The sequence below is a fragment of the Synchiropus splendidus genome, chromosome 2, assembly GCF_027744825.2.
Source record: "Synchiropus splendidus isolate RoL2022-P1 chromosome 2, RoL_Sspl_1.0, whole genome shotgun sequence".
In the NCBI taxonomy this organism is placed as follows: Eukaryota; Metazoa; Chordata; class Actinopteri; order Syngnathiformes; family Callionymidae; genus Synchiropus; species Synchiropus splendidus.
Window position 1 is genome coordinate 27,358,003 of NC_071335.1, and position 21,436 is coordinate 27,379,438.

At 46.7% G+C, this 21,436-nt stretch overlaps 4 protein-coding genes across 10 annotated transcripts; all 4 read left to right on the plus strand.

The window, feature by feature from the left end:
* The first annotated feature begins 651 nt into the window (after positions 1-651).
* On the plus strand, positions 652-5,139 carry LOC128754155 (gastrula zinc finger protein XlCGF57.1-like). The gene is made up of 8 exons (XM_053856570.1): positions 652-1,254; positions 1,932-2,030; positions 2,235-2,303; positions 2,692-2,757; positions 2,864-2,953; positions 3,162-3,220; positions 3,666-3,926; positions 4,072-5,139. The coding sequence occupies exons 1-8, from the start codon at positions 1,082-1,084 to the stop codon at positions 4,683-4,685; spliced, it is 1,431 nt and encodes a 476-aa protein (XP_053712545.1). The 5' UTR covers positions 652-1,081; the 3' UTR covers positions 4,686-5,139.
* Positions 5,140-5,397: 258 nt separating this feature from the next.
* LOC128753713 (zinc finger protein OZF-like) lies at positions 5,398-9,708 on the plus strand. Of its 2 annotated transcripts, XM_053855687.1 has the most exons (10): positions 5,398-5,775; positions 5,835-5,936; positions 6,073-6,153; positions 6,422-6,487; positions 7,104-7,151; positions 7,245-7,337; positions 7,409-7,480; positions 7,709-7,770; positions 8,647-8,865; positions 8,938-9,708. In XM_053855687.1, the coding sequence occupies exons 2-10, from the start codon at positions 5,872-5,874 to the stop codon at positions 9,549-9,551; spliced, it is 1,320 nt and encodes a 439-aa protein (XP_053711662.1). In that variant the 5' UTR covers positions 5,398-5,775; positions 5,835-5,871; the 3' UTR covers positions 9,552-9,708. The 2 variants fall into 2 exon arrangements, with proteins under 2 accessions (XP_053711662.1, XP_053711664.1); XM_053855689.1 differs by lacking the exon at positions 6,073-6,153 and having other exon boundaries at positions 5,398-5,936.
* A 35-nt stretch (positions 9,709-9,743) lies between these two features.
* LOC128753711 (zinc finger protein OZF-like) lies at positions 9,744-14,416 on the plus strand. Of its 4 annotated transcripts, none has more exons than XM_053855684.1 (7): positions 9,744-9,940; positions 10,837-10,914; positions 11,162-11,227; positions 11,350-11,463; positions 11,898-12,043; positions 12,379-12,627; positions 13,797-14,416. In XM_053855684.1, exons 1-7 carry the CDS (start codon positions 9,861-9,863, stop codon positions 14,414-14,416), a joined length of 1,353 nt encoding a protein of 450 aa, XP_053711659.1. In that variant the 5' UTR covers positions 9,744-9,860. The 4 variants fall into 4 exon arrangements, with proteins under 4 accessions (XP_053711659.1, XP_053711658.1, XP_053711660.1 ...); XM_053855683.1 differs by having other exon boundaries at positions 9,796-10,092; XM_053855685.1 differs by having other exon boundaries at positions 9,873-10,001.
* A 494-nt stretch (positions 14,417-14,910) lies between these two features.
* On the plus strand, positions 14,911-21,355 carry LOC128753710 (homeodomain-interacting protein kinase 2-like). Of its 3 annotated transcripts, none has more exons than XM_053855681.1 (13): positions 14,911-15,051; positions 16,728-16,927; positions 17,004-17,195; positions 17,254-17,435; positions 17,532-17,655; positions 18,059-18,184; positions 18,242-18,316; positions 18,384-18,541; positions 18,648-18,701; positions 19,565-19,699; positions 19,764-19,859; positions 19,925-20,082; positions 20,157-21,355. In XM_053855681.1, exons 2-13 carry the CDS (start codon positions 16,733-16,735, stop codon positions 20,270-20,272), a joined length of 1,611 nt encoding a protein of 536 aa, XP_053711656.1. In that variant the 5' UTR covers positions 14,911-15,051; positions 16,728-16,732; the 3' UTR covers positions 20,273-21,355. The 3 variants fall into 3 exon arrangements, with proteins under 3 accessions (XP_053711656.1, XP_053711655.1, XP_053711657.1); XM_053855680.1 differs by lacking the exon at positions 14,911-15,051 and adding an exon at positions 15,075-16,075; XM_053855682.1 differs by lacking the exon at positions 14,911-15,051 and adding an exon at positions 15,075-16,075 and having other exon boundaries at positions 19,565-19,681.
* Positions 21,356-21,436: the final 81 nt, after the last annotated feature.

The window sequence follows — 21,436 nt, forward strand, 5'->3', positions numbered from 1 at the left end:
GAGCCCCCTGAAGACTTTGAGCCAAGAGCTGAAAGACAGCTGAGAAGGCGAAGAACGTCTGAGATGAAGGAAGATGAATGCTAGTTGAGGTGAAATTCATCCATAAATATGTCCACACTCACTTGTCTAATGAACCTACAACTGGAAGTGAAACCACAAGTCTGCCTTGGCACTGACCTTTATAGACTTAAAATAGGTCAATACTCCACCGTGACGGAATTGTACCTGATGTGTGAAGCTTGTCATGTTCTTCTACTCTTTTCCTGACGCGCCTGTCAGTCTTCAGTGCCTTCATATCCTGCATGAAACACAAAACCTGACAGTATTTGCACAATGTCAGTGTTACCTGAATAGTGTATAAAAAAAAAAACTTTTCAGATTTTACCAGATTATTATTATTTGATTATTATTATTAGATATTTCACACATATAGTAGCAATCGCGATGCGTTTGTCCTCAGGAGACAAGTACAAGGAAGTACATGCGGACAGAGACTTGGAATATGATTAGATGAATAAAGATCGTATTTATCTGATAGAAATTATTTCGTGTGCGGTTGAAAATGCCATCAAATCCTGCTTTCGAAGTTCCATTCCGTCATGAAAAAAAAGTTAATTATCCGAGTTGCAGGATGTGACGTCATCGCCAAGCGGAAGCTCGGACGCATTCGGTACACGGGCTTCTCAACGGTAACCGGTCACGGAAGCGAACATAGAAAGCAGCCAGGAATTCTTCTGTCGCCTTCGCCGAGTCACGTGTGCGGTGTACAGTTCATAGTCGCTCGGGTCTTTTGCAGTTTATTCGATTCTCATTTTCTATTCATTCTTCTCTTAGGTAAAGCAACAATGCGTAGCATTTAGACATAAATACATTATGCCCATGCATTTCCTGAGATGGCAGGTTTCAGTTTGGGCAGTCAAAAATCCCGGAGTCACAGTCTTCAGCTCTCCGTTAAACGTGTGTAACTTTCAGGATACGCGCCGCCAGGGGCGTGTTCTGTGGTGACGTCACAGCTCCACCCCCACCGCGACACTTTACGGCAGACCGGCTGCGCGACCTCGGCGCTGTGTTCACTCGCACCATGGCAGAAACGAGAGTTCGAAGCGAGGAGTCCAAGAAGAGAAAGCGTGAAACGGACAGAGCTAGATCCCGTTCAAGACTTAACATAGGAGATGCATTTACGGCCTGGCGTAAACTGAGGGATTCGAAACACTTTTCATCGGATCATGAGCTGGCCGTCTTTCTACTCGACTTGTAAGTTATTCTTTATGTTCACTGTTGTGTGACCAAGTGATTTTTTTTAAAGAGAAAGACGTGTGTATACGCTTCTTGTTTGTACAAAAGTGTGGTATACTGTATATGTTTGCAGCGAAACGTTCCGGAAAACTCTTTATTCTTCCTCATACGTCATCGCCCTGCGTCCGTCCGCCCGAGTGTAAACCGCTCAGTGCAGCTCTTACTCAAATTAAAAAAAAAAAAAAAAACAACTTTATTAATACCAAGGGAAATTGTGTTTGTGACATGCGCTGTACACAACATATCACAATAAATTAAAAAGAAATCATATTATAAAGTGCAAAAAAGTGATACAAAAGATCGTAGAAAAACAATGTGCAACAAATGCAGTTCAAGAACAGAAAATGTGCCAAAAAACCCTTCACTGTATTTTTTTCAGGGACGAATAATCGCGTTGTCAGGAGACAAGTACAAGTATCTTGAGACATGTATCGTTTTCGCGACCAAAAATGAGTTTAACAGGAAATATATTGCAGCGAAAATAACATCTGCTGACACAATTATTGCCATTAATTATTATTAACTGCTGTCAAGTCATATTCCACTGACTAATACCATTCTGTTAGTCAGTTTATGGTGGCCAATGATTGTGTTTACTTGCACCTGATTCAGCTGTAAATCTATTCGTCTTTCAGTTACAAGACGACACACTCAACATCAAGTTCTGCACCTGTGAAACAGGAAGATTTACCTTCCTCTGTGTCAACAAACCAGTTGGCTCCATCCTCTGACAGGTGAGTGGCTTAACTCATTTCCTCCTGGGTCACAGTATGGTTCACCTTAAGAACGCAGCATCAATTTATAAACTAAACTACAAACATATGTTGTAAGCGGTGTAGTACATGCCAAGTCAAGAACAGTGAGTCCTTAAGTGTCTCCTCGGTGAACAGCAGAGATCTTACGGAGGAAGATAAATCTGTTTTTCATTTTCCCTCCAGAGTCCCAAGTATGGACGTGAAGGTGGAACTGGAGGAGGCTCTCCCGATTTCTGTTAACAGTAAGTCCAGGTCGGTGTTGACTTCTTTGTGCCTCTTTCTAATTTTTGACTTACAATTTGTGCATTTTTGTGTGAACAACACCATTATGAAATTGTATGAAAAGTGATATATGTACTTCAAAGTTTGACGTGCCACAAAGCAGGATCTGGACCATGTTGTGTGACGATTTTAGGGATAGTTATCTGAGAACACTCGCACCAATAGGTAAAATCAAGGGCGACGTTCAGATTCTAAAGAGGAAACACTGGTGGAAATGAATTTACTTGGTTAATTTAGTTATTGTTCAAGAGTCTCCTCAAAGATGTAAATACATGGCATTGCAATTGTGAAGTGATGTGTCTGGATGGTTGTTATTCAGGTGAATGAAATGATGGCTCTCTTCATATTGTTTCTGTAGAGAGCCTGGAGGAGAGACAGAAGAGGGTGGGAATAGCCTCACTCCTGCAGATCCTTCTGAACCCAGGTAGGGCAGATACAGACGGCTCACTCCTCTGCAGTGCACGTCTACATCACTGTGCCTTTTCTTGCCACTTGTTTGTGTTATTTGAAAGTCTTTCCTCACCCCACAGTCATGAACCGGGCAGCAGGGAGGAAGCCGAGCCTTCTGAAGAAGAAGAAGAGGACTCTGATGATCCGGATTACTCACCACTGTTTGGCTGGTAGGACGCACTGTGCAGATGACAATCTTTTGTTCATGTCAGCCAACTCTGTGTTGTGGTATGTGCACAAAGCCTCTGTGAAACAACCCCTCTCCCCTCACACTTTTATACCCCTTTGTAGTTTGGGTCAAAGCAGAACCAGCATTCTATAACTTGGTTTGAGGTTCCCATCCTTTGAACACTCACCTTCTGTTTTGTCCTTTTGTAGCTTTTTCAATCTCAAAAAATACAAGGAGAATTCTGCTTCCTTAACCCAAGACGCCACAGGTAGGAGTGCAGCTCCTCTAAGACACAACTCACAATGCTCAATAATGTCAACAAAAACCATGGGTCCTTACCAAAGATCTCAGAATAAGTAGCAGCTAATATTGACTGAGGCGACCCTGTCGACATGTGTGTCTAAAGATGAAGCCGTTTTACGTCCATGTACACACGGTTAGTACAAGAAACTGCATCTGGTCCATCTTCAGGTTCCTCAGTGAGAGCATCGTCTTCCTCCTCCACGACTTTTATTTATTACTGCTGCTGTATTTTAGATTTATTTATATTTATTTAAAAGATAAATCTGCGTTTTGTGTATCAGCATCATATTCAGCAGTAGGTAAGTCTAATGTAACTAGAACTCACCTGTCTATTGAGATATCCTGTCAAGAGTAGGCTGTAGTATGGTTGGTTGATATTTCTTTGGTGAGCTCATGAGTTTGTTGTTTAGATGAGACGGAGAAAGCTTCTTCTCACGATGATGATGGTGAAGAAGAAGAAGAAGTCGACGACGAGGCCGAGTCTCTCCAGCCGCTGCGCCACCATAAGAAGAACCCTAAATGTCACATATGTGGGAAAGTCTTGCATAACAACCATTGTCTCCGGCGACACCTCCTGGTCCACACGGGGGAAAGACCCTTCAAGTGCTACATCTGTGCCCGAGGATTCAATCAGAAGGGGAACCTCAAAACCCACATGAAGGTCCACAAAGGTTGGTGTTGTCATTACTGAGTATAACACTTGGGTTTTTTTCCCTTCTGGTCTCTTCCCACAGTTCAGGTTGAGGTCTCACACACTTGTAACTCTTTTCTGCTTTGCATTGCACTGACGTTATGTTATGTCTAATCCCCTGACAGGAGAAAGAAACTGTATCTTGCTGGGAGAGAAGCGCAACGCCAAGCCGACACCAATCATAGCGAATGTATGTGGCGAATGTGGGATGCACTTCGATGAGCCACAGCAACTGGAAAAACACCGTAAAGCTCACAGGAAGCCGTTCTCCTGTGATGCCTGTGGAAAGTCCTTCAAGTGCCCCAAATCTTTAGAGCTGCACTCCACCATTCACACAGGAGACTTGCCAGTCAGCTGCCCCATTTGTCCAAAGCGCTTCCTCACGGACGCCTGGCTGAAGGTGCACATGTTGCGTCACGAAGGGAAGAAGAAATTCCACTGCAAACTGTGCAAGAAGTCCTTCTGGCAGTCGAACAACCTCCGAACGCACCTTAAGACGCACACAGGCCAGCGGCTGCACCTCTGCGCCGTCTGCGGGAAAAGCTACGCCAGAGCGGACACTCTGAAGGCTCATCTGAGGGTCCACACCGGGGAGACGCCGTATCTGTGCAGCACCTGTGGCAAGTCCTTTTATTACAGTCAAGGCTACCAGCAACATCTGCTGGTGCACAACAGGAAGCCGAAAGTCCAAGTGAAACCTCTGGGCCGACCCAAACGGAACCCGAGCGGTGACGGCTGAGAAAGGTTTTCAAAGAGTCGCTCATGTTTGTTCCCTGTGAGAGACGTCACACTGGACTCTGGCGAGATTTCTGTGCGACAGCGCCACTCACTGGTCGGAAAGTGGGAAGAGAATGTTGAGGCGTAAGTGCCACAGTTGTGAGACGCTTCAGTGTTCGACCAAAGCAGTTTCTTACTTTCAACCACTGCAGAGAGTCACGTTACTCCCTCTGAAGTATTTCCTCCCGTCACGGTGACTGACATTTCAGTATTTGATCCCTGTTAAAACATAACTTGGAGCGGAAGAAATGAATAAATTTATTTTTTTAAGTCTATGGAAAGATTTTTTTTTAAGTGCATATAATTCTCAGCCATAAACCATACAGCAGTCTTCCTGGGTGAGTTCAAGACTTGCTTGTGAACCTTGGAACAACTGGCTTCATCGGAACAATTGTAATCTGTTGGACCCTTTTTCCACCTGGAATGAGTCACTATTATGTCGAATATATCATAGTCAAGCGAAATTAGATACGGTTTATAGCGCGTGCATGACAACCAGCTTAACACACTGCTTCGGAAAACGTCTGTCCATGTCAAGAGGAAGAAAGACAGTAGTTAATTCGATCACGTTTTTAAAAAAATCAAAGCGTTACCCGGTAAAACCTTCCTAAAAAGGTCGGACGCCTTAGTGACGGCATCGGGTGTCGACGCTCTCGCGCACGCGCAGGCTCGCTCGTACGGCTGCGGCTCGTGAACTGACGAGGCGAACGTTGGGCACCGCGCACAGCTCATCGTGAAGGGAAAGTTGCGAACCCAGGACGGAAAAGTGTATTTCAAAGCTGAACAATAGCGAGGCAGGTGTTCGCGCCGGTGCAGCGTCTGAGCGGCGGCAGCAACCAAAGGGCTGAAAACCGTTGAACTGGCTGCGTGGTTTCTCCGTGACGAGTGAGGATTGTGGCTGTTGGTTGTTTTCTGGGCGGTGTGTGTCCACTTCCACCCACTTAGCTCTGTCGTGCTGCGGTGAGACGCGCGCACGCCTGTGACGTCAGAGGGAAAACAATGCCACGTGACTCCTCCCTCGTTTCCTCCGCTCGCGTTTCCAAAACATAGTGGTAAATATTTATCACCTGCCACGTGTGTGGAGGTGTTTATAATATGTTTGTCTTTGTAGTTTAGTAGAGTCTTAGTTCTCTCTTAGTTAAGGGAAGATGGACACAGCCTCGAGTTCTTTAGCGGTGAAACAGGAAGGTTCCGTGTCGACAAGCCCTGGTCGGTGAGTTGCTTTGACCTTTGACCTTTGTCAGTCTGAAGATCCCTGAGGTCCTCAGTACGATTATTGTTGCACAGTCCCGCTCAGTGTTTAGAAACACTGAGGGACGACTCTTGAAAACATCCCCTCCCACCCGCAGAGCTGGTGTCATAGCAGTGGACACGAAGCTGGAGGAGGAGGAGGAGGATCCGCTGTTTCCTCTTGAGGATAATAAATCCAGGCTGGTGTTGAATTCTATCCACTGTCTAATTCATCTTGACCATTTTTGTTTTCTGTTCAAATTTTATTTTTAGAATAATTGACTTTAATCTTACATTAATATTCTGCGGATAATTCATACATTTTCATAGGAATAACAATGTTAGCAAATTTTGAATGGAAGGTTTTCCCCGACTGGTCCGTAGTACTGTGCAGTGCAGGTTTCTGTATTGTGATTAAGTGACATTAGTTGTTTGTTCCTCCTTTTCTACGTACAAATGTCCACTCAGAACCGATGCCACGTGTATGGATGTGAAGGAGGAGCCCCTGTTTTCTGTCGAAGAAACTCAATCCAGGTAGAGTTGTTCTTGAACCCTGTTTCCAATCGTATTTTTGTTCTCCTTGTTGGGAATGTAGCTCCACACGTGCTCGTGAGAATGACTAGCCAAGAAATGTATTCCCTGACAGAGGAGTCTAATACAAAAGCAGAATTCTGGGTCAGCAACTACGCCTGACTTGGCCTTAGCAGAAGTCCGGTAGAGCGACAAAAAACTATCTGAGGTCTCGACCCTTTATACACAAAGGTTTCTCGTAACCATGGCAACGATCACAAGGCTTGCTCCCCTCCTCCGGACCCAGGTGGCTCTTATCAGGACCAGCTCCTTCCGGCTCTGGGAAAGATGGTTCTTCTCAGCCTCCTCCGTCTGACCTCGGACTCTTTCATGAGTTCCAATGTTTGTTCCTCTGGTGTGGTTCATTCCCGTCTTTGAACTCCACCTGCAACTTCAAGTTCTCACACACACTCAGCCACACTCCCTCACGCAGCATTCCTGCATCTGTAAATGACTTCTTTATTAGCACCACAAACAATGAATAATACTGCAGAACAAATGCACAATTCCTATTATCACGGGAACAGCAACGTTATTAAGTTGATAGAAGCAGCGTCTCTTCATCTTGTTTATTTTACAGAGAACCTGCAGGAGAGGGCGGGTACGTCCTGGATCCTTCTGAACCCAGGTGGGACAAACTCCATCAGTCCTCTGGGGTGCAGATGTGTCAACACTTTTCGTGAATCCTTTCCTCATTGGCTGATGGTTATCCAAAACTCAGCGATGTGGAGGAAGCTGAAACTCCTTCTGAGGATGAAGGTGGTACAGTCAAACAAGACCCTGGTGATCCGGACTACGCACCGGACTCTGACTGGTAGGAGCCGCTGGTGTTCAACACTTCCCTCCCAACCCTGAGAGCCTTGTTGTTTTTTTTCTACAACTCAGCGACTTGAGAGCCAGGTCTTCAAAGGATGAAGAGTCTTCCTCTTCAGATGAGAGAGTCTCAGCAGTCACACGGTAGGAATCACTGCACACTTGCATTGAGGGATGTTTTAAAATGGATCTGCCTCAGAGCAGACTTTGTCATTGACACTGGCTCTTCAAACTTCTCTCTCTTAAATCTCTCCTTTAACACTGTGGAACCCCTCTCCACTAATACTTGTGAATCCCACGACAATTTGGACAGAACCAGCATTGTTGATGTGAGGCTTCCTTCCTGTCAACACGCGTCTTCTGTTGTTGCAGCTTTTTGAAGACCCAAAAAGACAAGGAGGATTGTGCTTCCTTAACCCAAGAGGGCGCCACAGGTAGGGCGCTGCGCCTCTGAGACACCTGCGCCTACATTCACCCACAATAACTCTGCAGTAATACACAATAACGTAAAGAAAAATCCATGGTGTACGCCAAAGATCTCAAAATGGAACTAGGTGCTGGTGTTTATGAATAAATAGCTCGTGAATGCATTGTGCAAGTGCTCCAATGCATTTTCAATGGAGCCGCGATTGCTGCGCATTGCTGACTCTCACGGAAATTCTGAAAGTGCTACAGTAATTCGGAGCCCATTTTACGAGAGAGGACAAGTGTGACGACGAAACTGGAGATTTTCATGTTTCTGCGCCGCACTGTTTGGCCACAATCGCAGTTTAGAACTCGAACCTGAGCGGATTTCGACTGCTATGCTCCACTCTAAACAGCTTGATAACTTTCGATTTTTAGCCAAATATCGGGTTCTTTTTGGCCGATTTGTGAGCAAATGATACAACTTGGCACTGATCTTTTTTAGGGCGACAGAGGACGAGTGCTGCTCCGTTTTGAGCTTTTCACAGAGTCTCTCGGCCAAACTTTGGGGGAGCTGTGAGCTGTTGAAGAAGAGGCAAATTTCTGAAGTAGTGAATCCTCTTCCCATTCATTTTCAATGGCAAAAATTGGTCACAAAACCTGGAATATCTCGGGAATTCTGGCACCTAAGTCTGAGAAAAGTAATAGCAGGCGATTCCCGGTCGGGTTTTGGCTTTGTGTCTTTACGACAAAAGCTATGGGAGGAGTATAGCATCTATAAAGAAATGACTGGAGCATGTTTGGCAGTTAAAAATGACTCCATCCTCTGCACTCTCCCAACAAGGACTAGACAGCCACCGAGGCTTTTGGAGGTCAGCAACTCATGAGCTGTCATTGTTGTTCAGATGAGAGAGTGAAGGACGAGGCCAAGCCTCTCCAGCCGCAGCGCCGCCGCCGCACGAAGCCCTGCACCTGTCAAGTATGCGGGAAAGTCTTCAACGACAACAATCATCTCCATCGACACCTCCTGGTCCACACGGGAGAAAAGCCCTTCAAGTGCTTCATTTGTGCACGAGGATTCAGTCAGAGGGGGAACCTCAAAACCCACATGAAGGTCCACAAAGGTTGGTGTTTTCATGGCATGGACGTAAAGCCAGGTTCGTCCATCAGTATTCTTGCACTTTATCCCCTCACAGGAGAAACAAACTGGACCTTACTTGAAGAGAAGAGCAACCCCAAACCAGCACCTGTTTTAGCGAATATATGTGGCGCCTGTGGGATGGACTTCCTGGAGCAAGAACAACTGGAAAAGCATCGTGAAATTCACCAGAAACCGTTCTCCTGCTCTGACTGTGGAAAGGCTTTCAAGTCCCTGAAATATTTAGAATTGCACCCGTGCTTTCACCCAGGAGACGCGCCGTTCTGCTGCCGCACCTGTGGGAGGCGCTACCTATTGGAGAAGTCGCTGAAGGATCATGAGCTACGTCATACTGGGAAGAAGAGCTTCCACTGTGACCAGTGCGGGAAGTCCTTCTGGCGGTCGTACCAGCTCCGAACCCACCTCCAGTCGCACAGCGACCAGCGGCCGCACCTCTGCGCCGTGTGCGGGAAAAGCTACGCCAGAGCGGCGACTCTGAAGGTCCATCTGAGGGTCCACACCGGGGAAACGCCGTATCTGTGCAGCACCTGTGGCAAGTCCTTTTATTACAGTCAAGGCTACAGGGAACATCTGCTGGTGCACAACAAGAGGCCTAAAGTCCAAGTGAAACCTCTGGGTCGACCCAAACGCAACCTGAGCGGTGACGGCTGAGAAAGGTTTTCAAGGACGGAGTTGCTTATGAAGTTTATTTGATCAAAGTATTAGACAGTTTGCAACTGATTCCAAGTTTGTCACTTTCAACCACCGCACATCTTCATCGACGTACCTGAAAGAGCAGGCACTTTGACCTGTTGGGAGAAAATAACAATAAAATCTCTCCAAAACACTGCGGTTTGAATACAACGTTGTGTCACCCAAAGATGATTCAATTGAGTTTGGTTTATTATTCAACCTCAGTTGAAGTTAGACAGGCACGAAAACGGTCACAGTTGGGACGCCGTAGTGACGTCATCTCGCTCCATGCAGACATGCGCAGGCGCCGGGAACCCACCAAGCACTGACGGTTCTGCAATTCGCCGCGTAGCGTCATGGAAGCAAAGGTGCTGACAACGAATCGAAAACGGATAAGACTATTTGAAAGGGCTGTCGCTAAAAGAAAAGGTGAAAAAGAGCGAGTGACGTCCAGAGTTAGCATCGGTGCAGCTTTCGGCCTGAATACCGACGCCTCTGTTGCCCTTTCTCTGCATGACAAGTGAGAAAACAGTGTGTCTTCATGGTAGTCGTTGTTATTCTTTATTATTATTATGTCATCGTTTTAAATAATATGTGAACTGTTGCCCTGCTGCGGGACGCGCGCACGCCTTTGACGTCAGAGGGAAAACAATGTCACGTGACTGAGTTCATTGCCTGGACGTGTGTTTAATAATATTTGTCGGCGCGTTTTCGCCTTTCATTTGACGAATTAACGCTTCCTTGAATAGCCTAGGGTCATGTTGCTTTACTTCCGTGTTTGCATTCTACAGGAAGCGCGATTGGAAAACGTAGAACGTGAGTCTCTTGCGTCCTCGTTGTTGGTAAAAAGTTAACACGGAAGAGCATTTTGTTACTTCCATTGGGACAGTCAGACGGGTTCGTATTCGCTAAGACGTGTGTGTCTGGCTGTTAACGCGACTCTTATTTACACATTCTTCTTCTTCATCGAGTTCTACACCAATGAAACAGGAAGATTTCCTGACTCCCCCTCCTCCCCCTGTGTCCCAAATCTCTTGGACCAGTACAGTCCACTCCTGCTCTGTACAGAAATACTGGCTGCTCTGAGTGGACACATCTGTTTTCGCTGTGTGTGAATGGCGTGTGTGGCCTGTGATGGACCGGCGACCTGTCCAGGGTGTATTCCTGCCTCTCGCCCAGTGACCGCTGGGATAGGCTCCTGCAGCCCTGACCAGGACGAAGCGCTGGGTAACTGATGATCTACTGTATCTATGTCTCCCCCCAGAGCTGGTCTCACAACTATGGAAGCAAAGGTGAAACTGGAGGAGGATCCACCGTTTTCTGTTGAAGAAAGTAAATCCAGGTGCGGTTTGTGCTGGACTTTTAGCGCATTCTCATTTTGGTTTTCACCAAGTTACTCTGTAGTTTTAATTTCATTATTTATTCTGAAGTTGCTCTGTTGCTTTGAACTGGTTGTGGCGATAAAAGTTTAAGTTCATCCAGAAGTGTGAGCAGAAGATTCTTCTCTCAGAGGAAATGACGTCGCACCATAGTAGTGAAATGATGTGCAGGTAAATTAATGATGGCATCTCCTCATGTTGTTCCTGTAGAGTTCCTGGAGGAGAAGCAGAAGAGGGTGGGAATATCCTCACCCCAGTGGATCCTTCTGACCCCAGGTACAGCGGATGTATTACCTGACCGAGGCTCACTCCTCTGCAGTGCACACGTCTGCAACACTCTCTGCCTTTTCTTGAAGCCTTGCCTCATTCATTGTGGGTTTTTTTTACCTCCCCCACAGTCATCAACTCAGCAACAAGGAGGACCACAAGTCTTCTTCTGAGGATGAAGATTTTTCCTCGCCGGAGGAAAGAGTCAAAGAAGACGATCCGGACTACACACCAGACTGTGCCCGGTAGGAATCACTGCACACTCACAGGCGTACGTGGATTAGGATCATACATTTATTCTCCCCCAACTATATACACACTGTGAGCCCCTTTCTTACTACGGGAAAAACCTGCCTTTCGTAGGTCAGCCGTGTGGTATCATGGGGGGGGGTCGCCCGTTCCAATATCAATGTTTTAGAGCATCATACTACTGCACTTCAGATCAGATGTTTGGAGTGCAAGTGGTTCCTGTGCCAGAGTGGAGATGCAGTGACTTGATGAGTTTCCCTTCTGTCTCCATCCGAGTCTGAAGTCATGAACATGCATCATGGCAGGTCTCACTACTGACCCATAAAACTTCCCTTCAACCACCCTGATGACAAAGTTTGGATCAGAACAGAACCAGTAGAACTTGGTGTCAGGCTTCCATGCTTTGAACTCCTGCTCTCCTCTGTTGCAGCGTTTGGAAGCCCAGAAACGACAAGAAGGACTGTGCTGGTGAACTCAGTTTGTCCATAACGCAGAGGAAAGAGTCACATGACAAAGATGAAGGTCACATGTCAGAGGATTCTGCTTCCTTCACCCCACAGGGCAACACAGCAAGAGGTGCGGCTCCTTTAAGACACCCAAGTTTAAATTCAGCACTCTGCAGTAATGCACATAATATTAACAAAAATCCATGGGCCGAACTAAAAGTTTAGATAGTTAATAACTATTAACAGCAACAACACTGTTGTTCTCCCAAGAGCGTCGTCTGCTATTTACTTCTGCTTCTCTTTTTTCTTTAAATGACTGTTTACTCCAGAAAATTCAAATTTTAAAGTAAAAAAACATGGAGAAAATTGGTAAGACTTCAGATTAATATTCATATGTCCAAGGTCAGAGCACCATCAACATCCGCTCACAGTTCCTTGGTGAGTCATGAGCTGTCTGTTGTTCAGAGGACGCCGTGAAACCTTCCCCCCACGATGAACATGCCAACCCCTCCGACGAGGCCAAGTGCTACCAACCGCTGCGCTTCCACAAGAAGGTCCGCAAGTGTCACATATGCGGAAAGGTCTTCCGTCACAACAATCATCTCCGGCGCCACCTCCTGGTCCACTCGGGGAAGAAACCCTTCAAGTGCTTCATCTGTGCGCGAGGATTCACTCAGAGGGGGAACCTCAAAACCCACATGAAGGTCCACAAAGGTTGGTGTTTTCATGGCTGAATACAGTTGTGTTGTTTTGTAATGCTGTCACTCTGCACATGTGCACACACTACACATGTGAGCCACTACTAAACTACTGTACTAGAACCTGCACAGATGCCTCACTGGAATCATGGCATTGACAATATACTGACAAGATAGTCGCATGACATTGGAGATGATAACCGAGACTTCACCGGCGGCGAAGTGTCCTCAGATCATAGGATCATAGGACTTCGATTTGAATAGAGAAGTGGGAACCTTGGTGTGGATTGGATTTGAACTGTGTCTGAAACTGGTGTTCTTCAGCATGTGGATGGGTATATCGAGCTGCAACTTCCACGAAAAACAAGCAACTTTTGGAGTGTTGTCTGTCATTTCTGTTCCAGATTCGGACTCACTATTAGCCCACTCTTGAAGTAATGTTGCCGTGGTTTCACTGACATTTCATGTCCAGTGCTAATCGACCATTAGCATTAGCAACGTCCCGCGGTAAAACTAATCCAGCCGGAAAAGTGCTTTGGTCTAAATCAGGGATTCTTAACCTTTTTGATCTCAGAGACCACCTTTGGCAGAACAAATGGACTCGGACCCCATTCGATAGAGCTGATTCATGACGTGAAACCATGTGGTCATCGCAAAGATATTTGTCATGGAAAAGTCCAACCATACATATCCATCAAATTTACTGAAGAAAGAAAAAGAGAAAAAATACACTTGAAAAACTGAATAAAATTGTGAATAAAATAAATATAATACAACCAAGTCTAAATATCCTAAAATAAAAATATTTTATTTGAATTCCAAAGAAGACACGAGTAAAGCGTAAATGAAAGTATCTCCATAGCAACAGTTCTTACTGTTGGTGGGGGGCGGCATCCCTTTCTTTATTCATTTTTATTTTCAAGAACTTCTCCATAGTTGGTACCTTGCAGCTGTCAAGTCAATTCAGTGACACACTACTGCCACCATACGTGGCTCATGGATTAAAACTGAGCCCCTCACAGCCCACGGACCCAGAGGTGTAAAACAAAAGGCCATCTAGCAGCCCTCTAGGGGGCGCTCACAGCCCAACCATGGGGCCCTATGGTTAAGAATCACTGGTCTAAATGGAGGTCAAGAAGGTCTCACATGACAGGTCACTGACGATTATGTCTAATGCCTTCGCAGGAGACGTGAACTGGACCTTGCTTGAGGAGAAGAGCGACCCTAAGGAGGCTCCAGTTACAGCCAACGTTTGTGGCGACTGTGGGATGGACTTCCCGGAGCCACAGCAACTGGAAAAACATCGTGAAATTCACAGGAAACCGTTCTCCTGCCCTGACTGCGGAAAGGCCTTCAAGTGCCCCAAATATTTAGCACTGCACTCCAGCATTCACACAGGAGACTCGCCGTTCAGCTGCCGCACTTGTGCCAAGCGCTTCCTCACGGCAGATTCGCTGAAGAAACACGAGCTGCGTCACACGGGGCTGAAGAACTTCCACTGCGACCAGTGCGGGAGGTCCTTCTCGCAGTCATCCAACCTCCAAGTCCACCTCCAGTCGCACAGCGGCCAGCGGCCGCACCTCTGCGCCGTGTGCGGGAAAAGCTACTCCCGGGCTGCGACTCTGAAGGTCCACCTGAGGGTCCACACCGGGGAGACGCCGTACGCTTGCGACACCTGTGGCAAGTCCTTTTATTACTATCAAGGCTACCAGAAACATCTGCTGGTGCACAACAAGAAGCCTAAAGTCCAAGTGAAACCTCTGGGCCGACCCAAACGCAACCTGAGCACTCAGGGTTTTCAGTGATGGCTTTGCTCCTGGAGCTTGTTTGACAAGGCGAAGGGGACTGGACCCTCCCTGAGAGACGTCAGAGAGAGCCCCTCTCTCTGTCCAGGAGCCACTTCAGCAGCTGAGTTCACGACGACGCGGACGTCTGTCTGTAGTGGTCTGGTCTCACTGACCTCAGTACCGTATCACGACGAGCAGAAAGCTGAGCGGCCTGGGTTCCTGTGGCTCAGGCTCATGTATTACCAAGTTACAAGGCAAGCAGTGCTCCTTTAGTCACTGTGCACCGGACAGTTCTCTTCAGCTGTTAACCAGTACTTTGATGTCATCTGTTTCTGAGACACCCGATCTGGAACACTGGTCCCCTCATGAACGCTTCTCTGTTTTAGAATGCGTGAAAAGGACCCGGAAGTCATTAAAACCGCGAGAAGGTAGGAGGAGACTTTTGAGCCGCGAGCTGTGAGAATGTTTGACCAAAGCATTAAACCGTCTGCACCTTCTTTACTTTCACGCCACACAAGCCTCTGTCATTTATTCCACCAATGTCCTCTGAAATATTTCCTGCCGTCACATGGAAAAAGGCTGTCGACCGAATGAACCTCAACTGTGTTTCATGTGCTAATCGAGGCGCAGGTCACCCCGGACTGAAGCGAAAGGTAAAGGATGACTCTCACTTGAATTGTCTGTTTTGGACAACAAACAAAGATTAGGATTGTTCGTGCTCATCTTTTTTTCTACAATGTCACTCGCACCTCGGTCAATGAGGATCCCACCAACTAGGAAAGTGCTTTGGTGCAATAATGAACAAAAACATACATAAGTTAATGGTGGGACTTTAATGAGTTAATTACGATAAATTAATTACAACAAAAAATTAATTGATTTTAATTTAATGGAACAGTTTGCTCTCCAGACAGCAGGGAATCTTTGTCAGTGCAGGAGTTCCTGCTCCACTGATCCCACTGATGCACAAGACACGTGGCAGCTAGGATGAGAACAACAACAACAAACATGGAGAAATCATCCCTGAACAAAAGCAAACAAAAGCATCTGTTTGCTTTGGTTCAGGGAGGTTTTTCACTACACAATGTCCAGGGTTTCCTCTACTCTGAATGGACTTGACATTCTGATACAAATATTTTCAAGACATTAAAAGAGCTTTAGTTTAAATAAGGTGATATAAAAACTTGAATGTAGCCAGCATGGTGGTTTATTGTGCTGTTGTCAAACAGAATGTTGAATGTATGTATGGCTCCATCATTTGATTCAGCAATGTACGAAATTCATTCATTCAAGTTGAAAAATGTAGCAAATATTCTTATACCATTAAACTGCTATTAATTGAGATTAATTAATCACAAATTCTCTAATTAATAAGATTATTTTTTTACTCTAATCCCACCCCTAATATAAATATAAAACCAAATTTTAAAAAAGAGCTTTGGCTTCAAACCGGTGCAGGAGGCGAACATGAAAGTGCTGATGGTATTTATACTGTGTCATCATAGTAACAGCAGGTAACATCAAAGTGAGCTTCCACAATAAAGGTGCCCACCCTGACGGTGCGCTGCCCACGGCTACTCTGACTCGATTCTGTAAATAGAATTTGTTTAATCGTCCGTACTGTTGCTTTACGTAATTATGCTCTGATTCCCAAAAGCTCCGGATCGAAGCGCACAGGTATGAAGGTGTTGGTGGTCGAGTCGAGTTTACTGTTCAGGTTTGTTTGGCAGAGCCGACCAAAGTGTTCTGGCTTCAGTGACCCTCAAAGCTGAGCAACTGTGAGAGGTCGTGCCACTGGCTGTACCTCAGCACTTGGACTCAGACTGTCATTGGTGGAGCTCAAAGTTTCGCTTCTGGTATTTAGGTTGAGTGGAGCATTTACCAGGACATTTATGGATGCTTCCCTTTGACCCAGCCACAAGCGGATCAGTGAATCCACAGCCGGCTGCTCTTGCGATCCACTACCTGGATGAGCTGAATATGAGTGCAGCCCCAACACTGCGAGTCTCATGTGGTTAAGTCGGTTTCGACCTCTGTCTCATCCGTGAGACACGAAGCTCATGGACGCAACAAAGGACTGATCTTCTGAAGACAGTCGAGCTGCTAGCATGGCTCCATATGTCAAGGGTGAGGCCCCCAAAATAGGGACGGTAACCTTGAGTCCTGCTGCACTGCGTGCAAAACTTGCACTCATTTGAGGACTGAAGTACAAGTTTACCGCTCTGATCAGTCGCTCAAGTCGCGGCACAAACTTTGGTCTAGTTTGAAAGGTCAGGCTCACATGACAGGTTTCGGAGTGACACTCAGTCGGCTTCGTGTCTCCGCTCAGCCATCATGAACTCTCCGACGGAGATGGAGTCTTTGAAAGCCGAACTGCAACACAACTACAAGCTCATGCATGTCCTGGGACACGGGAGTTTCGGGATCGTCATCAAAGGCCTGAAGAAGGGGAGCAGTGAGATGGTGGCTTTGAAGATCCTGAACCGAAGCGTCACCAAGAAATCCAAGAAAATCGAGAACATCAAGGAGGTGAGTGGCCTTCAGGGCAGAACCTGGGGGCTCCTCTTCACACGCGGCCTGTGACTCGACCTCGCTCGTCCTCAAGGTTCGAATCCTGGAGACGCTCAGGTCCCTGGACGCAGACAAGTCCAACATCGTGAAATTCTACGAGTGCTTCAGCATGTTCGACCGCGTCTTCATGGTCTTCGAGATTCTGGACATCAGCCTGTTCCAGTTCATGCACCGGAGACACTGGCTGCCTCTGCCGTTGGAGGGGATCAGGATCATCATGGCTGACGTAAGGAGGCCCATCCTCCTCCAGAGAGCGGCCGCTAACTCGCCTCCTCTGCTCTCAGATCGCCACGGCTCTAGTCGCTCTGACCAGTGTGGGAGTCATCCACACCGACCTGAAGCTGGACAACGTCATGCTGGTGGATCAGAGGAGGACGCCGTACAGAGTGAAGATCATTGACTTTGGGATTTCCTTGCTGAAATACGAAGTCTCTCCAGGACTGATCGTTCAGCCGCCGGGTCTCAGGTGAGAGTGAGTTTGTTCACAATGTCCTGGCAGCCTTTCCAGGGTGTCCCCTGAAGAAAGCTGGACGAGTGACAGGCATGTGTCTCTGTGTCACAGATCCCCCGAGGTCATTTTAGGGCTCCCCTTTTCTGAGGCTATAGACATCTGGTCTGCCGGCATGATCCTGGGCCACATGCTCTCTGGGTACTCCCTTTGCCCGGTCAAACACGAGTATGAGTCGGTGAGTAACCTACAGTAACTACTGCAGTACTATTGTAATTGTGCCTCTGTTTGTGGTTTTGGTGTCTACAATTTATGAATTGAAATGATGATAAACACGATTTATCATAAAACACGATTGGCAGCGAGGAAATTCAGCTTGTCTTTCCACGAGCAGCCACTCGGGGGGCGCCGCTGAGACACTGGAAACCAAGAGGAAATTTCCTGAACTCTGGAAGAGCTCTTGGTTGGGGGGGAAGACGAGTCTGGACACCCTGAAACTACACTAGTTTTCACCTTGTTCTTGCGGCCGTTGGACAGAACCGGGTGGTTTGTCCTGTCTGGATTTACCCGACATTTAATCTACAAAATAAACCTTCTTCCTTTGTCTCATGAGGCGAACACAAGTCTGTTTTTCTGTGCAGCTGCTTTACATCATCGAGCTCCTGGGCGAACCACCAAAGGAAATGCTGGACAAAGGGATTTACACACAACTCTTCTTCAATAAAAAGCGAACCTTTCCTTTCCTGAAAATCATTTGGACGTTTAAGGTACACAGTCATTTTCACTCCTCCCAAGGATTCAGGCTGAAGCTCGTGTGTCCGCAGCATCCCAGTGAGATGCTGGCAAAACTGGGCGAGGTCAACGCCCACAAGTTCACCTCCATGGATGACATCCTGACGGTAGGTGGCGCTCTTTGTTGTCCTTGAGCTCAGCAGCGCTTGGACGGCTTTTCTCTTCTCGTCTCAGTTTCGGATGCAGCACGAGATCAATCCAGCTGGCGTCAAGTGCTGCATGGACCTGTTGAGGGAGATGCTGCAGATTAATCCCAAAAGAAGGATTTCTGCTTCGGAGGTTTTGCACCATCCTTTCATCACACAGCCGAACCTCAGCAAAACACCCAGCAGGTACCTTCCCTCGTCTGGTGCTCCGCTCAGCGTTGACAGCGAGTGTGTGACGTGGACACCTCTGCTGTGAGATGTCATCTTACATCGACATCTTTTGTTTTTGTAGCATTCCACCTGTTCAAGACGCATCCAGCTACAACCAGTCTGGAAAAAGTAAAAGGTTTGTGGTGATTTCTTCTGAATGCATTGTTGTTTTTGACTCGGTTCGGAGGAAATGGTTCTTTGTATTCATTCATTGTATCACCATAATTAATAAACGGTAAGAGACAGGCTTTAGCTGCTTGTGTTAACTGACTGTTTACTTTTGAAGGGGAACCAGAAGCGTCAGAGCAGAGCCCCCCCGAAACATATTTTTAAGAATCTTTCAAGACTCATTTAGAAGTGGCTTGTTTTTGGTGGTGTTCTGTTAGTTTTATAGTTAACACATATTTGATTCTTGCCGTATTTTTCATGCTAAATATTCCAAGTGCAATGAGCACCAGCGGACAGCAGAGGAGGCAGTACAGAGTTGGTCCAAGACTCACGAAAGGAATGGACGTGGAAGTCGTGAAAACGTGCATAAAAGATTATTTGTTTCATTTATCATATTGTGTTTTGAGAAATAAAAATACTCGTTTTTTGGCTGCGTTCACCGGAGCAAGAACCTGCAGAACACCACCGAGAACGCGTCACTTCTAAATGAGTCTGTTTCCGGTGAGTCTTGAAAATATTGTTGTCTGTTTTGGAGTTACAGTGTTCAAGTTCCCTTTCAGAAGTAAACAAACTCCATTCGTAAATGGATCGCATTACAGCCAAGTCATGCTGTTTTCCCTCTACTGTAAATGAACCGATATGTTTACATTCATAATCGGCCAAAACAGCCGGCGGAACACGACTATTTCGGGGTATGGTCTGTATGAATAGGTGGACTTCTGTTTTGTGGAAATGCTATGTGGAGCATGTGACTCGGGGCAAACCTTCCCGAGACTAATAAAGTTCCATCTGCTGCTATGTTGAGGATGAACATGTCCATTCTTTCGCCAGACTCTCTGAGAGTTCCTCAAAGGTCACGTCAGGTCGATTCACTTGCGCACTGATGGAGTCGGCTCCTGAAGATGAAGCTGCCGGACTGTTGAAGAAGAACCTACGCAAACGCCGCAGGTTGCGTAGCTTCACACAGTAAGATGACTCCGCCCTCCGCGCTGCTCCGAAAGCTTGCTCACCCTCCGCTGGAACTCCACAGGCCGTCCCTGTTGAGGTCAGAGGCGGAGGACGCGGGCGTGCCGGCGCTGCAGAGCAAGAAGAGGCAGTACAAGTGGTGGAACCGCTGTCTGAAAAAGTGATGGCGCCTGGGCGGGAGGTCAAGGCCGTGCCGTTCCTCGCTCACGCCTTTGTCTTCTGCAGTTCACAGGCTCCACTGAGGCAGTCCACCATCAGCACCAGGTCTCAGGACACCACGGACTCCACACTCAACACGGATGCAAGCTCGTACGAGTTCACCTTCACCTCGCTCTCTGGCGCCCCCTCGGCCCCGGACCCAAACACTGGCTCCAGCAAAGCGCGTAAAAAACACACACACACCCTCACAGGTCTGTTTACAGGACGCCGGCCACTCATTCTCTCGCTCTCATCCCAGGATTTCATGAGTTTAAGAGGCATAAGAAGAAGACCTGGATGAGCAGACGCTGTTTGTACATCAGACTCAAGTCGTGGTGCAGCGGCTGCATTCCGGAATGTCAGAGAGTGGAATGACCGTCCAAGGTTTGGAGCTTTTTCAGTGGGAACAGAAGGGGCTGGCCCGAAGGTTCGGCGCGCTGGGGTGATGTCACATCCTGCCGCCCTTTCTGGAGGTCAAAGGTCATGTACAGAAGTTCACCGCAGAGTGGACTCATCTGTAGAGCCGAGAGGTGACGTCGATCAGGAGACTGAAGTGGCTCGACAAACGCTGGTGCTGCTCCGTCGTGAAAGGGACCTGACACAGACTTTCTTGGACACGATGTGTCCGGCCGTCCATCAAAGAAGAATCGAGATTTTGCTTTTTAAATCGCCGCCCTGAGCTGAACTGTGTATCATAGTGACCACATTAAAGTGGCGAACGTTACGTTGTGGTGGTGCCTGGTTCATCAGGGCGAGAGGAGAGAAGACAAGAACATGAGGAGACACAGAGCGACACAAGGACGAGGACTTTCATTTTCAAACTGTTCTGTTCTCAATATTAGTGATCGATTCACTTTTGTGAAGGACATTGATGTGGCTGCATGTGTTCCATTTGAATGACCTGAGGGTCGCTGGTTCAATTCCAGGTCGAGATGTGACCGTTGCGAGTTGTTCTCCGTGGTGTGAATGTTGTAACAATCAAAATGTGACAACTTCTCTGTTTTTGGTGGTGGACACTAGTGGGCACAGGTTCTGTTTTGTGTCAGTGGAGACCTGTCGACACTTGAGGTCAGACGTTTTCTTTTTGTTGAAACTGCCTCAGTTCATGTGAACTAACTTTGGGAGAGTGTGCTCCGTGTGAGGAGGATTTTCTTTAGTAAACAGCGCTCCTTTTTCAATTGACGCCGTTTCTTTTTAGTTTCCCCACGACCCCAAAGCAACGTTACTATGTGATGTGTTTTCAGAATGTTTGAAAATGAATGTTTGAAATGGAAATCAAAATTGCGTCTGTTGCCTTCGCCAAGGAAGTTATGTTTTGATTTGTCTGTGTTCAAAATATGTTATGAAATGTTTTTGTATGATTTGTTTGAAAACTACAGGAAATTGGACAAGAAACAAATGGTTCCATTTTAGCTGTCGATATTTGTGCCAGACTTTATTTTGAATGGTCATTTTGGAGAGTGCTTTTCTATTCATTTATTTAATTAATTTTATTTATTTATCTAATTTTAGTCGGTTATCGACGATGTTAAACAAAGA